The sequence below is a fragment of the Erinaceus europaeus genome, chromosome 3 (genome assembly GCF_950295315.1).
Source record: "Erinaceus europaeus chromosome 3, mEriEur2.1, whole genome shotgun sequence".
In the NCBI taxonomy this organism is placed as follows: Eukaryota; Metazoa; Chordata; class Mammalia; order Eulipotyphla; family Erinaceidae; genus Erinaceus; species Erinaceus europaeus.
This window is the reverse complement of record NC_080164.1, coordinates 172,660,850-172,675,983: the sequence shown is the minus strand read 5'-3', so window position 1 is coordinate 172,675,983 and position 15,134 is coordinate 172,660,850. Positions and strand designations below refer to the sequence as shown.

At 42.3% G+C, this 15,134-nt stretch overlaps 1 protein-coding gene across 1 annotated transcript in view; it reads left to right on the top strand.

Annotated features, from left to right (window-relative positions):
- SLIT2 (slit guidance ligand 2) overlaps positions 1-14,890 on the top strand; it is a 349,772-nt gene extending 334,882 nt beyond the window's left edge. The window contains exons 19-22 of the mRNA XM_060187732.1: positions 6,821-6,975; positions 10,922-11,213; positions 12,400-12,611; positions 14,252-14,890. Of these exons, the coding sequence (XP_060043715.1) occupies positions 6,821-6,975; positions 10,922-11,213; positions 12,400-12,611; positions 14,252-14,493 (901 nt within the window). The 3' untranslated portion in view covers positions 14,494-14,890. The remainder of the gene's footprint in view (positions 1-6,820; positions 6,976-10,921; positions 11,214-12,399; positions 12,612-14,251) is intronic.
- The last annotated feature ends 244 nt before the right edge of the window (positions 14,891-15,134 follow it).

Sequence of the window (15,134 nt, the reverse complement as noted above, 5' to 3'; positions counted from 1 at the left end):
CCAGATGCACCACCACTCCGGCCCCACCTGCTTACTTTTATGGGCGAAAAAATGTAGCCTTATTGGGTAGACAGAGAAGAGACGAATCTAGATGTTCTCCAGAAGGCATCTCTTTCTGTCAGCTGGAGAATCTTACACAAGTTGCATCACCATTGTATTTCACTTTTTTCATTTATTTTATTCTCTTTGTTTATTTATTAGCTAGAAGCAGCCAGAAATTGAGAGGAATGGAGAGCTAGAGAGTGAGAGACAGAGAGACATCTGCAGCCCTGCCTCACTGCTCGGCAATGCTTTTCCCTCCTAGATGGGGACTGTGGGCTTGAGCCTGGGTCTTTGTGTGTTGTACCATGTGTGCTCAACCAAGTGTGCCACCACCCGGCCCCTCTTCATTTATTCACTGCAAGATTGGAGGGCACAGATCCTTCCCAAACCTTTTACACATTCAGATACATACCTTAAAGCACATTTGGTGGTCTCTTCCTTTGGTAGGAATGTATGTATTCTATTAGCGCCACCCCCCCCCCAATTTACAGGTGTCTCTGAAGTATCTAAAATGAAATTATCGGTGAAGTTTTTTTTTTTTTGGGGGGGGGCTTCTGATTTCTATTTCATTGCATAGACTAGGCTAGCAGGTACTTTTAAAAAAATCTTAAAACAAAAAAATATGGAATTCTTAAACTTCTTTTTTTTTAGATTGCTTTCTTTTTTTATTATTTTATTTTATTTTATTTATTTATTCCCTTTTGTTGCCCTTGTTGTTTTATTGTTGTAGTTATTATTGATGTCATTGTTGTGGGATAGGACAGAGAGAAATGGAGAGAGGAGGGGAAGACAGAGAGGGGGAGAGAAAGACAGACACCTGCAGATCTGCTTCACCACCTGTGAAGGGACCTGCCTGCAGGTTGGGAGCCGGGGGCTCAAACCGGGATCCTGACGCCGGTCCTTGAGCTTAGCGCCACCTGCGCTTAACCCGCTGCGCTACAGCCCGACTCCCCAAAATATGGAATTCTTGTGACAGCTTAGTTCATTCATTTATTTTTAACAGAGCACTGGGTCAACTCTGGCGTATGGTGGTGTGGGGGATTGGACTTTGGAGCCTCAGGCATGAAAGTCTTTTTTGCATAACCATTATGCTGGCTACCCCTGCCCTTGGCTGTTTACTTTTTTTTTTTAATTTATTTCTTTATTGGGGAATTAATGTTTTACATTTTTTACTTTTTAAACTGTTTACCGTTTACTGTTTAAACTGTTTACTTTTTAAAACTACTGAAACATGATAAGATTTATGGTATGAGTATAAATATAAAAGTATCATCGTTGATGATGTGTGATGTGTCCTGTATAAAAAAAGCAAAACTAAAACACAATTTAGAGCCCCTCTTTTTTTTTTTTTTTTTGGCCTCCAGGGTTATCACCAGGGCTTGGTGCCTGCACTATGAATCCACTACTCCTGGAGGCCATTTTTCCCTTTTGTTGTTGTTGTTGTTGTTGTGCTTGCTTTAGTTGTTATTGTTATTGTTGTTATAGCTCCTTGTGTTGTTGGATAGGACAGAGATGGAGAGAGAAAGGGAAGACAGAGAGGAGAAAAAGATACCTCTAGACCTGCTTTACCACTTGCGAAGCAACCCCCTGCCAGTGGGGAGCTGGGGGCTCGAACCAGGATCTTTACTCCAGTCCTTGCACTTTGCACCATGTGTGCTTAACCTGCTGCACTACTGCCCAGCCTCCAAGAGCCCCTCTTTTTTAAGACCACAGTTAAAACTATTTTTCTGTGAAACCCACAGAATACTGTTGAATAATTGCTTTGTTGTCATACATCCATTAGAAAATTCAAGAGATCCAAATAGATAATAAATAGTCTAAGAAAACTGAGTTGTATAATGGAAATAAATTCAATTTATGTTCTCAGTGCAAAAGCTCAATATTAAGTGATTTATTTGTGACTTTTGTGAGTCATTAAATATATAGTTCCGTAAGGAGCAGTGCAAAAGAGCTTATCAATGCTTAACAAAATCCAAGCAGATATGAAGAATAGCAAGTGGACATATAATAGATTACAATCAATGGTGACTCAATTTTATCATGTGATGACTGGTCTGTCAATCACAGCTTTTATATCTAATGAGTCTAAAGGGAAAAAATTGCTGGACACTATTGAATTTATCTTGTTCTTTAGATGACAGCATGGAAGACCAACTTAGAACATGCCTACCTCTGATTTATTCTCTTCAGACCTCAAACGTACCATAACATCTTAAAAGACAATAATCAAAGGCATTTAATTTCACAGTCCGTGCTGAAAATTCAAAGTGCTGTCTCACTTAGTTCCAAGGAAACACAAATGGAATTAGACTCTGTGGTTGCTCTTACTGAATTCTAGAATGATGAGACTGGACATGTGGACCTTTTGGAGGAAGAAAAATCAATTTAGTTTATATTTCGCTTACAATTGAGAAATTAGAATTCAAGTTTCATCTATCTATCTATCTATCTATCACCTATCTTTTCTTCTCCTATCTACACCTTAAATGCTTTATTGTAACTTTCAAACTCTTATTGTAATATCACTACACATTTTTTCACAATTCTGTGACTTCTAGTAACTATAGTTATACAGCTAAGTGTAAAACTATCATATAAGAATATTTTCCATAAAATTTTATTCCTGAAATACTTGGAATGTGTACCATATGTTTGAATCTTTTTTTAATGATTAGAATGCATGCCATATGTACTAGATGCTTTAAAGTTGTTTGGTTTTTATTTTGTAGTTATAAAACTGTTAAGTAATAATAAAGAGTGCATAATCTAACACCTGGCTTAAATCTGTTTAGCCACTGACTAAATCCTCACTTCCAGCCATTGTGAATCTCCAATGTGTTAGCTCATGTAAAGTTCCTAGAACAGTACCTGACCTGTAGTAGAATTATTTGTCCTTATCATTTGCATTTATCTGACGAGGGGCAGAAAGCAGAGCTACATTACATGAAATCACAATCACCCAATGCCCCACTACTAGTGACAGCAAAGACCAGATGAGCACAATCTGTCTCCCAATGTCATTCTTCAGAACATGACCATAGAAAAATCTCAGAACTTTTATAAAATTCACCTTTAAATTCTTGTCCTATTTATGCTTAAATCCTTTTCAGTATGTAGAAGTATAATCAAACTTGCATTACTAAAACATTATTTTTGCTATCCTTGCTATATGTTTGCTCTATTTAACATATATTCAAGCACTGCTAGGTGTGTCAGTGGATACAGAAATATAAAGTACACGGCCCCTGCTTTACTGTTGCTTGAAATTAGCAGGATCTAAAGACATATGTTCTTCTGGGGGTAAAAAAAAAAAAAAAAAACAACTACAACAAGTAAAACAATGAATGAGCCATGATGAGATGGCTTGATGTTGAAATTACCTAGTTCCAGCTTCTCAGTTGAAACACTGCACAAAACTTCAAAGGCACTAAGCCATTCAATTGTACCCTACACACACACACACACACACACACACACACACACACACACACACACACACACACCTTCAGCACAAACACAATGATGTGTTTGTGCTGATTACCAAAGCTAATGTCTGACCAAGAACACAGTTGCGATTACAGTCTTATCTTTGTCTTTGCAACCGAAGATGAAGAAAGTGGAAGTCTATTTTTAAGATTAATAGCTTAAGTAAGGGCAGTGTTGGCAGAAGATTCATGTAATGTCAATGGAAGACTAGCATAAGACTCCAAAGGAGAAACTGGTTACTCTGTGTATATCTTTTTCCCCCAAATATTTATTTATATATTTATTAGACAGGGAGCTAGAAAGAAATAAAGCATCCCTCTGAGATATGTGACGCCAGGGAGAATTCTTAACCTCCATCATGCAAGTCTGGTGCCCCTACTAAAGTCCAACCTCCGGGGTTGTTCTCTCTCTCTATATATATATATATCATCTTCATTTATTGCATGGAAGCAGCCAGAAATCGAGAGAGTGATAGAAAGGTAGAGAGACAGAGAGATACCTGCAACACTGCTGCCCCACTCTCAAAGCTTTCCCCCTGCAGGTGGGGACTGGTGGCTCGAACCCAGGTCTTTGTGCACATTGGAACAAGTGTACTTAACCAGGTGTGCCACCACCTGGCCCCACTCTATGTATATATTTTAATGTTTTACTTAGTTTAGACATTTAAGGACTTGACCTATACATGCCCCAAAGAAATTAAATTTCTACTAGTGTTTAGCAATATCTTAAAATTAATATTAAAAAATAAAGCTGGAAATTTATTTCTGAAGGACATTCTTTTTTAAATTAATTAATTATTTATTTATTCCCTTTTGTTGCCCTTGTTTTATTATTTTAGTTAGTGTTGTTATTGATGTCATTGTTGTTGGATAGGACAGAGAGAAATGGAGAGAGGAGGAGAAGACAGAGAGGGGGAGAGAAAGATAGACACCTGCAGATCTGCCTCACTGCCTGTGTAGCGACTCCCCTGCAGGAGGGGAGCCAGGGGCTCGAACCAGGATCCTTATGCCGGTCCTTGTGCTTTGTGCCAAGTGCGCTTAACCCACTGCGCTACCGCCCGACTCCCTCCTGAAGGACATTCTTAATAGCATAGTTTCTATGATGGGTGGTGGTGGTGGTAACATATATATATATATTACTAATAACTAACATTTAACTCCACACAATTTTTATTTATTTATTTTACATTTAATTGTTAATTGCATTCAATTTTTTTATTACTGGATAGAGATAGAAATTAAGAGGGGATATGGAAGTAGAGAGGAAAAGAAACAGAGAGACACCTGTAGCTCTACTTCAGCACTCTTGTAGCTTCCCTCCTGCAGGTGGGAACCGAGGGCTTGGACCTGGGTCCTTGCACATGTGAGCTCAGTTAGGTGCACCACCATCTGCCCCCCCCCCCCCCACTTAACTGCACAATTTCTATAAGGAGCATCTTCTGCTGCTGCTAGATTTTCCTGTACATTCTGAGACTTCACTTCTTTTCCAAATTTATGTGTCAGCACCTGAACACTGAAGCAATTATCTCCTGAAGGTCTTTACAATCTATCATTTCTTTCCACATTTCTATTTTTGAGCCACTTTTTCTGTCTCTCTAGTCAATATCCCAGCGTATTAGCCCTTCGATGGTTGCTGTGTACTTTTGGCTCCAATCTATTCTGCCATATTTTGCTTCTGTAGTTAAAAGAATATCCTTGGCACTGCTCTATTGATTCTCATGCTTTTTTTTTTAATTGGAACTGTTTTCATTTTTGCCTGCTGTTACACTGCTTTCAGTTTACAATCTATATTGTAAACATTTCAGAAGCCAGCAGGTAGCTGACCTGTTTGGGCTTGTTCCTTGTCATTCATGCAGTTCAAGTTTGAACCCTAGCACATGGGAGTACCATAACATTAAAGAGAGTTTGAGTCTCTCTCTCTCTCTCTCTCTCTCTCTCTCTCTCTTTCTCTCCCGTCGTTATTTTCCACTTACCTAATCTCTTAATCTTTTTGTCATTATCCATTTTATGAAGCTCTATAAACCTCAGAAAAATTAGGAGGTAGCAGTAGTGATTGTTAAACCGAGCCTCACAGAGGTCCTTAGAAGCTAAAGAGTCATGTTATTCCCAACCATATCTGAGATATGATTCTGCTGAGCATTTTATTTCACGCTATTCCCACTCTCCACTGAGCACAACCTCTTTATAGAAATAACATTTGATGGGCATCCCTATGAAAAATGCAAAGTAAGACTGATAATCCTTTTTTTTTTTGCCTCCAGGGTTACCACTGGGGTTCGGTGCCAGCACTACGAATCCCCTGCTCCTGGAGGCCATTTTTTCTTTTATTCTTATTTTTATTATTCAATAGGTCAGAGAAAAACTGAGAGAGGAGGGGGAGACAGAGAGGAAGTGAGAAAGATAGACACCTGCAGCCTTGCTTCACCACTCGTGAAGCTTTCCCCCCTGCAGGTGGGGACCAGGGACTTGAACCCAGATCCTTATGACTGTACTGTGAGGACTTAACCAGGTGAGCCACTGCCTGACCCCACCCCCCCATAACACGTTTTTTGGCATTTTATTTTTATTTATTTATGTATTTACTTTTAATTTCTGTATTGGGGAATTAATGTTTTACATTCAATAGTAAATATAATAGTTTATACATGCATAACATTTCCCAGTTTTCCATATAACAATACAACCCCCACTAGGTCCTCTGTCATCCTTTTTGGACCTGTATTCACCTTAGAGTCTTTTACTGTGGTGCAATACGCCAACTCCAGTTGAGGTTCTACTTGTGCGAATAACACATTTTTAAATGCCCAGATCCTACATAATTCCTGCCTATATTTGTGTATATATTTGATTTTAACAAGTCTTCATGTACTACGTTTAAAAGACCAGCTGTAAATGATGCCCTAGCATCACTGTTTGGGGATCATATTTGACACAGGTATAGGCTTCTGATTCCACTTTGGAATAACAGTAGCATAGAATGGAACATTTGAAGGCAAATGCATGAATTAGCTTTTGTTATTTCCACATATAGGGAGAATGTGACTGGATAATGATCAAATGTTTTCATTTCCACGTCTTCCACTGGGAGAACGAGTTTATTTTGTTTCCATTTTTAAGGAGAGATTGATTATGTCTCCTTTGAAAAAAATAGTCTATCTTTTTTAATCAAGTACTGGTCTTTATCTTTATTAATTTTAGAATCTTTACATAGGGTGTGTTGCTTGGCATTTGTATTGTAACTTCTTAACAAAAGAAACTGGAAGCCATCCTTTAAGTTGCTTTTTCCTTTGTAGTGTGGAGACAATCAATGATGGAAACTTCCATATTGTGGAACTTCTGGCTCTGGATCAGAGTCTTTCTCTTTCTGTGGATGGAGGCAGCCCCAAAATCATCACCAATTTATCAAAGCAGTCCACTCTGAATTTTGACTCCCCACTCTATGTTGGAGGTAAGAGCTCTCAGACTCAGTGGGATCCCAAGCCTTGTCATCATCATCACAGATTAATTCTGAAGTTGCTAAAGTCTGGTGCCATGATCATTCACCAGCGGTGATCAGTCATTAAAAGATGAACAGCAAAAATTGCCCAAAAACACTGTATTCTATGCCTTGAGCCCCTTGCAGAAGAATTCTTGGGGTCCTTTTAGATTGTCAGCTATCCACAATCTAAGTTTTACTGAAAGTGAAATAATTCAGTTCTGATTTTCTTTATAGTCATCTAACAATATGTATTACCTAATGGTTCTTTTTAATTCACTACTTGAATATAGAGACCTTTCCATATGTCATAGATCCTTTCCAGAGGACTTCAGTCTTAATTTTTGGACCCTTTGTTGCCATTTTTATGTAGATCTTGGTAAGACAAAAAAAAAAAAAAAGATTACATTTTGTTGTTTGAATTTTTGGATTTCAGCTACAGTCCATAGCAGAGGCATAGGGAAAAGGCTTAAATTATAAACAGTGCCCCCATCAACAAAATGATTTAAAAAAAAGAGATAAAGAATATGTAACTACTGCTACTTGTCCATTAAGACCTAGTTCCATAGTCAGAAGTGTACTAAGCATGTGAAAACAGTAACTCGGAATAGTTCTTGATGTTGGAATACCACAGTCAGGAATGTGGTATACTTCATCAAAAGGAGCTATTCAAAGAGCTTTGGAGGAAGTCTTCTTCTCCAAAGAAAACACTATGACTATGAGGACATTAAAATCCCAAGTTTATAATGGGTGGGTAGGAGGGAAGAACTTATGCTAAAGCAAGGTCTTTCCTGTCCCTCGTTCTCTCCCAGAAATGGTACATTTTCTCCATACTCTATAATGCAATCCAGTTCCCAAGATTAGACAATTATAGACTGGAAACCCAAACTCATGGGACTTGAAAGTAAAAGTCTGAATCCAGTACCTGTAAGTGTGACTGTGGGCCACTGGCATCAGGATCACTTGAGGTAACTGTTAACGTTTAGTATTTCTTTCTTTCTTTCTCTCTTTCTTTCTTTCTTTCTTTTTTTTAAATTTATTTATTTATTTTGTTTCTGCCTCCAGGGTTATCACTGGGGCTCAGTGCCAGCACTACAAATGGACTGCTCCTGGAGGCTATTTTTCCCATTTTTGTTGCCCTTGTTTTGGTTGTTATAGCTGTTGTTGTTGGATAGGACAGAGAGAAATCGAGAGAGGAGGGGAAGACAGAGAAGAGGAGAGAAAGATAGACACCTGCAGACCTGCTTCACCACTTGTGAAGTGACCCCCGCCCCCCACAGGTGGGGAGCTGAGGGCTTGAACCAGGATCCTTACACCATGTGCGCTTAACCCGCTGCGCTACTGCCCAGCCCCCTATGTTTAGTATTTCTGCACCCAGCCTCTTCCTGCAGGGTCTGAATCTCAGAAAAGGTGGGCAACAGGACCTGGAAAGCCACCACCTGAACATGCATCCCTGGTGATTTTTGTGTCTGACAAACACAGACCTGGAAACAGCTACTCTAGTGTATCTGCTCACGAGGAGAAAACAGCCCCAGAAAGGGCCAGTGAGTGTCTCAAGCAGAGACATGCAGAAAGTCAAAGACCTTTGGCTTCTAGCCTAGTAGTATTTTGTACCAAATTGTCTTGAGCTTGCTTGGTGTCTGCTGGAACTCCAAAGGGCTCCTTTGATTGGAAAAAGAAACTTGGGATTCTGAGGGGCAGAATCCAAAGAGTTCTAAGTTTCTGAGCCTTGAGTTGAGAGAAAGCCTTGTGTTCCCAGACTAAACTTGCCAGCCAGTAACTCCCAAGTCAAGCACACTAAGCACAGGAGCATGCTGGGGTGGGGTAGGGAGTGGGAGGACAGTTTCTCTGAAGTCACCACCACCCCTTCTCACCCCTCTAAGACCCAAATGTTGGCCTGTAGTAGGATTCCATGCAGGAATGATTTCAGGATCTGGCTTAGGTCATGGAAAGATTCCTTAGTTTTACCAAGTGAAGGCTCACAGATGACTGTCACCAGTAGAATATTTATCTACAAAGACTGCAAGTTCTGTATAGGGAGGAATTTTGCTTATACCCTGGGTTTCTTGAAATGTGAAGGCTTCACTCTCCATTAGCAAGAAAATACTAATAATCTGAATGAAGTGCCATCCAGAGAGGAAGCAGGGGTGTTTTTCAGGCAGTGATATCTCAGACTGAGCTCGGGGACGTTACCTGTGGTGAACTTGATTGTTGCTTGCTTAGAACTTGACAGGGTGAGGTGAGTAAATGGTCACTGTAAAGCCCAACTCTCTGGTCCTGAAGTTTTAGTGAGAAGCATGACTAGAGATTCAGACATTGGGTCTCACCAGGTGATTTCTAACCCAGTGCTAGTGTGTGTCACCTGAGTTCTCTGTACCCTGAATTTTGTCCTTAAGGGGCATAGGTGGTGAGGAAATCATAGACTCAGGTTTGCAGAGCTCTGGACCAGGGCATTAAGTGTTCAGTTTGGAGGAGGGTTTGAAGAAAGGAAGGAATATGGATCCTTCCCCCAATCTCAAGATTGCCTTTAGGTAAAATAGTTCTGCTTTATAGGTTATATGCATGTTATCTTTAATTATATTATATATATTATCTTTATTGATTTTATTTGATAGGACAGAGAGGAATTGAGAGGCAAGGGGGATCGAGAAGGAGAAAGAAAGGGAGAAAGACACCAGCAGCACTACTTTCACCATTCATAAAGTATCCTACCTGCAGGTGGAGACCAGGGGCCTGAACGTGGGTCATGGCACTTGGTAACACATGCACTTACCCAAGCACACCACTGCCTGGCTTCCTCTTTAATTCTTTGAATTAAAGATTGGGGCCAGAGGCTCACTCTCCATATCCCTGACTATACCTGAAATCCAGGTTTGAGCCTCACACCAGTGGATGGTACTATGACACCAGGAGAAATTGTGGTCTAACTGAATGAAAAAGCAATCTGGAGTCTAGAGTGATGAAATCATACATGTCCCAAGGCCTGACCACACACACACACACACATACACATACACACACATACACACACACACATACATACACACACATACACACATACACACACACACACGTAAATAAATAAAATATAAGGAAGAAAGAAAGAAAAACAGTAAAAAATTGACCACCTACAAGGAAGACAGCACTAACTGCAGTGCAACCGACTTCTATGTCTGAAGCTCAGAAGTCCCATGTTCAATTCCTTGCACCACCATAAACCAGAGCTGAGCACTGTTCTGTTTCTTTCTTTTTTTTTTTTTTAAAGAACTTGGGGCTAGGCAGTGGCACACCTGGTTAAGCACTCACATTATGGTTTGCAAGGACCCAGGTTCAAGTCCCTGGTCCCCACCTGCAGGAGGAAAGCTTCAGGAGTGGTGAAGCAGGGCTACAGGGGTCTCTGTGTCTCTCTCCCTCTCTACCCCCCCCATACAGTCTAAATTTCTCTCTGTCTCTATCCAATAAATCAGTATCTTTTAAGATTTTGTCATTGTGGTATCACTGATTTGTGAGACTAGATTCATTTCAGGCATAAAATGTCACATCTGAGCACATGTGTTAGATGTCACATCCACAGGATAACGGTGCCAGTATGCCTGCACACAGTCCACGGGATCCCTCTGCCCTTTCAGCCCACTTCCCATCACCCCTTGCTTCACCTCATTAATGGAGCTTTTTATCCTACTTGTGTACTAAATCTGCTTGGGGCATCATCTGAAAAACAAAATAAAGCTAGCAAGCAAACAAACCCACCCACACCTCTCTTCTCTCTTCCTTACTTCCCAAATATCCCAATCAAGCAGGGCTGGGCTGAGATCCCAAACACTCGGATTTCCATAAGGTCCCTGTGTAAAAGCTAAGAATCCCTGATTGGCCAGGGAAGCCTCACAGAGTCTGACCCCTGACTTGGTTTCCTCTGCAGGCATGCCAGGGAAGAACAGTGTGGCAGCAGCTTTGCGCCAGGGTCCTGGGAAGAACGGCACCAGCTTTCACGGCTGCATTCGGAACCTATACATCAACAGTGAGCTGCAAGACTTCCGCAAGGTGCCCATGCAGACAGGCATCCTTCCTGGCTGTGAGCCTTGCCATAAGAAGGTGTGTGCCCACGGCACTTGCCAGCCCAGCAGCCAGTCGGGCTTTACCTGTGAATGTGAGGAAGGCTGGATGGGCCCACTTTGTGACCAGAGGACCAATGACCCCTGCCTTGGAAATAAGTAAGTTTGGCTCACCTGGTAGCTTGGCACACCTTGCCTGAAAATCAAATTGTCAACAAGGACCAAGGTTCTGTGCTCTCTATTTGAAAGCCAATATTCAAGAGACAAATATTGGTGGTGTGTGTGGGGGGGAGAGGTGTTATTATTTTCAGATGCTGCTGGTCCCTGTTTGGGCACCAGATGCCGAGCTAGCTTCATGGGTGGGAGAGAGACGACCAGGGACTCATTGCTGCGCTGGGATCGCAGTTCAGTCTTCATTGATGAGCGAGAATCTATCAATCTGTCTTCATTAGAAAATCCTGTCCTTTATATCTCCTGAGGCGGAAGTGTCAGGAAGAGGAAGTACGTAGGATGGGGGGTGGGGAGAAGGAAAAAATCCTGTGAACCAATGGGGATTAAACCAGTGCAGGTCTCAAACAAAACAATGATTATGTAAATAGCCCACAGCGTTAAGCAATGCAAGCAAACCTAATGTGATGATCAAAACAGAAGGGGTCTTAGAGGCAGAATTAGAAGCAGACCAACAAGATGCTAGCTCCCTCCAAAGATGGCAGACTCATCTCCAAAATCCAGGCTAGGGATTCGAGAGCTTTATAGTAACAGAAAGGGAGTGGGAGAAAAGTAGTGTACTAGGAAGGGTAGAGGGCTGCAACTGTCAGGTCTTCTCTTGGCACCAGTGGTCAGTGTGTTCAGCCTCCCCTGCTAAGCTGTTAGGTCAAGTTCAAGGTAATATGATGCAAAGCTGGCATCTTCAGATCCTCAAGGTGGACATGAGAAATTTTCCTATAGGACATTCAACCCGCTGTTCTCTCTGCTTTCCATCTGTTGCTCGCCCCAGGTTTATCAGACACACGTACATCATTCGTGAAGGTGTTTCTTTCCTACTAGCCAATAAAATGGAAACTCCTGAAGCGACAACCACAGAGAGGGCTGTGATGGCAAAATAGAGACAAGCAGCAGTAAGACCCAAGGTGAAGGCCTTGGTCAGTTGAGGGTGACTAGACTGGACGTTGAAACACAGTCTGTATTGCTTAATTACAAAAGCAAAACTGGGGAAGGAAGAAATGCAAGAAGGAAAGATAGAAGAAGGGAGTAGATGCTGCTTCTGCTGCCATCAACCTCTCTCCCCCACTTTTTCCCTGCTGGCTGGCACATCTCCACTCCTGCCCTGCTCTTCCCACTGCAGGTGTGTCCACGGCACTTGTGTGCCCATCAACGCATTCTCCTACAGCTGCAAGTGCCTGGAAGGCCACGGGGGTGTGCTCTGTGACGAAGAGGAGGATCTGTTTAACCCCTGCCAGGCCATCAAGTGCAAGCATGGGAAATGCAGGCTCTCGGGGCTGGGACAGCCCTACTGTGAGTGCAGCAGTGGTTACACTGGGGACAGCTGTGATCGAGGTAAGCCTGCCCAGCTGGCATCATCCTCTTTTGGCCAAACAAGAAGCACCCTCATCTTTGACAAGTGAGAGAGAAACAGGAGCAGAGGAGGAGAGAGCAGGATTGATAAGAGGAATGCCAGGTCTTTGCACTAACCTTAGCTGTTGGTGTTGATTTATTGCCTAGTGTTATTCACCAGATGTGACTGTCCTAAATCTGCCTGCTACTTACGTCTGCTCACAGCACTCTGTGAAAGGACTTTTTTTTTTTTGCATATTTGCTAGAAACATTCTTGGCATATTTTGCAAAAACTAATAGAAGCATATTTGCTTTTCTCACTTCCACCCTTCTACTGTTCTTATCAATCAATTTTTGGGGGGTGGGGCCGGCAGTGGTGCACTGGGTTAAGCATTCATGTTACCAGGTACCAGGACTTGGGTTCAGGCCCCTGGTCACCACCTGCTTGGCCGAAACTTTACAAGCAGCGCTACAGCTGTCTCTCTCTGTCCCTGTCTGTATCCCCCTTGCCTCTCAAGTTCATATACATATATATGGAGACTGACAGAGAGAGAGGTATGCACACCACAGCACTGCTCCACCACTCCTGAAGCTCCCCCCTGGTGTAGGCACTCCCTTAGGGTTCTTTATACATAACAAAGCCTGTGCTCTCTTGAGTGAGATATTTCTCCCAGACCCCGGAGATAGGGTATTACTTCATCTTCTAGTATAGACAAGAGAGAGCAATACCCCCACCCTAGGCCTTGTGCCTTCATGAACCCACTGCACCTGCCAGACTGACTTTTTTCCCCCTTCAATTTCAATTAGAGAAGGAGAAAAAGGCTGAAAAATATAGAGAGACACCACGGCACTGTCCCAGTGTTCTTGGTGTTTCCCTGGGTGCCATATATGGAAGGGAGGTAGGAATTCTGCCGTAATTTTAGGGCAGGCGGCTCCTTTTTGGTCTTTCAATCCACTGATGGAACACAGCAGCTGAGACAGATGAGAGGGACGAGGATGGAAGGGGAAGGGCCCATCCACGAGCCCACCTTTCTTCCTCTCCTTTGTTTCCAGCCGGCAGGAATTATGGTGTGTGGATCAGAGGGAAAATGACAGGAGGACCATGCCTGTGAAGTGTGGAGCAGATGGCTCTCTTTGAACTAGTCCATACTAAGGGCAATTTATGAAGTTCAGGGACTGTTACTTGCATTAAGTAACAGATTGAATGATATTAAACTCCAGGTCTAATAAATTAAATTGCATACTCTCTAGAACTGCTCCCTGTGGTAAACAAACCCAGCTGTGAGTCGGTTTAAAAACAGAGGAGGTATAGTTTTGCAATAAAGGGGAAGATTTAAGGATGCAATTTTCTTGTCAGTCGAATAGCATTGTATTTATAGAAACACACACACACACACACACAGCATTCACTTTCTTGAAAATAAAGTCCAAAAAGGAGTAATTTTCAAAGAGCAGTAGGCTGTGGCATCCGCCCCCTTAATATGTAGTAAAAGCCTCACTTTGCAAACAGCACTTATGCACGGGAAGCCAAAGGACCAGTTTCCCGAATGGAGTTGGAGGTTCAGGGTCATTCTGTGTTGCATGCAGGACTGTCTTGAAAAAGCTTGTGCTTTTTTTTTTTTTTTTTTTTACCTTCTTTCTAGAAATCTCCTGTCAAGGGGAACGGATAAGAGATTACTACCAAAAACAGCAAGGCTATGCCGCTTGCCAAACCACCAAGAAAGTGTCCCGCCTTGAGTGCCGAGGCGGCTGTGCAGGTGGGCAGTGCTGCGGGCCACTGCGGAGCAAGCGGCGGAAATACTCCTTCGAGTGTACGGACGGCTCTTCTTTCGTGGACGAGGTGGAGAAGGTGGTCAAGTGCGGCTGCACCCCGTGTGCCTCCTAAGCGCGTCCCAGGCCCCTGGGGTCTCCGGGACGCCGCTAGCTCTTGGTCGTAGTGGACTCATGAATACTTCATAGTGGAAATATTTGAAATATATTGTAAAAAAAAAAAAATACAGAACAGACTTATTTTTATTATGAGAATAAAGACTTTTCTTTTTTTCTGCATTTGGGAAAAAAAAAAAACTGCTTGAACTTAGGCTTCTCCGATGCTGGAGAAGTAGGAAGACCTACCTGGAGGCATTAGAACAAGGATGGGGTCCAAGCACGTTGGACTCATCTTTGGAAGATGCTGAAGACAAGCAGAAGCACATGACATGCAGGCAGGAGAGAAGGGCTGAGGTGCTGCTGACATGAGATGGACATGAAATTTGCCTGGACGGTGACACTCTCACTCCTCCCTTCCACCTCTGTGCTTCACAGGAACAGACCAAGAATTTGTGTGTAAATGAAGCTGCAGGAGACAGAGCACAGAGAAGCCCAGAATTCAACAACGGATGAGCAATAACGTTGTGCAGAGTGTCCTGAGTTCCATTCAGAAGAGCGGGTGTCCTAAAATTCATGTCAACTTCCTTTCAAAATGTCGGCAGGATAGCAAAAGAAGCACACAAAAGTGTTTTATCTACCGTTTTCCAGTATTAATTT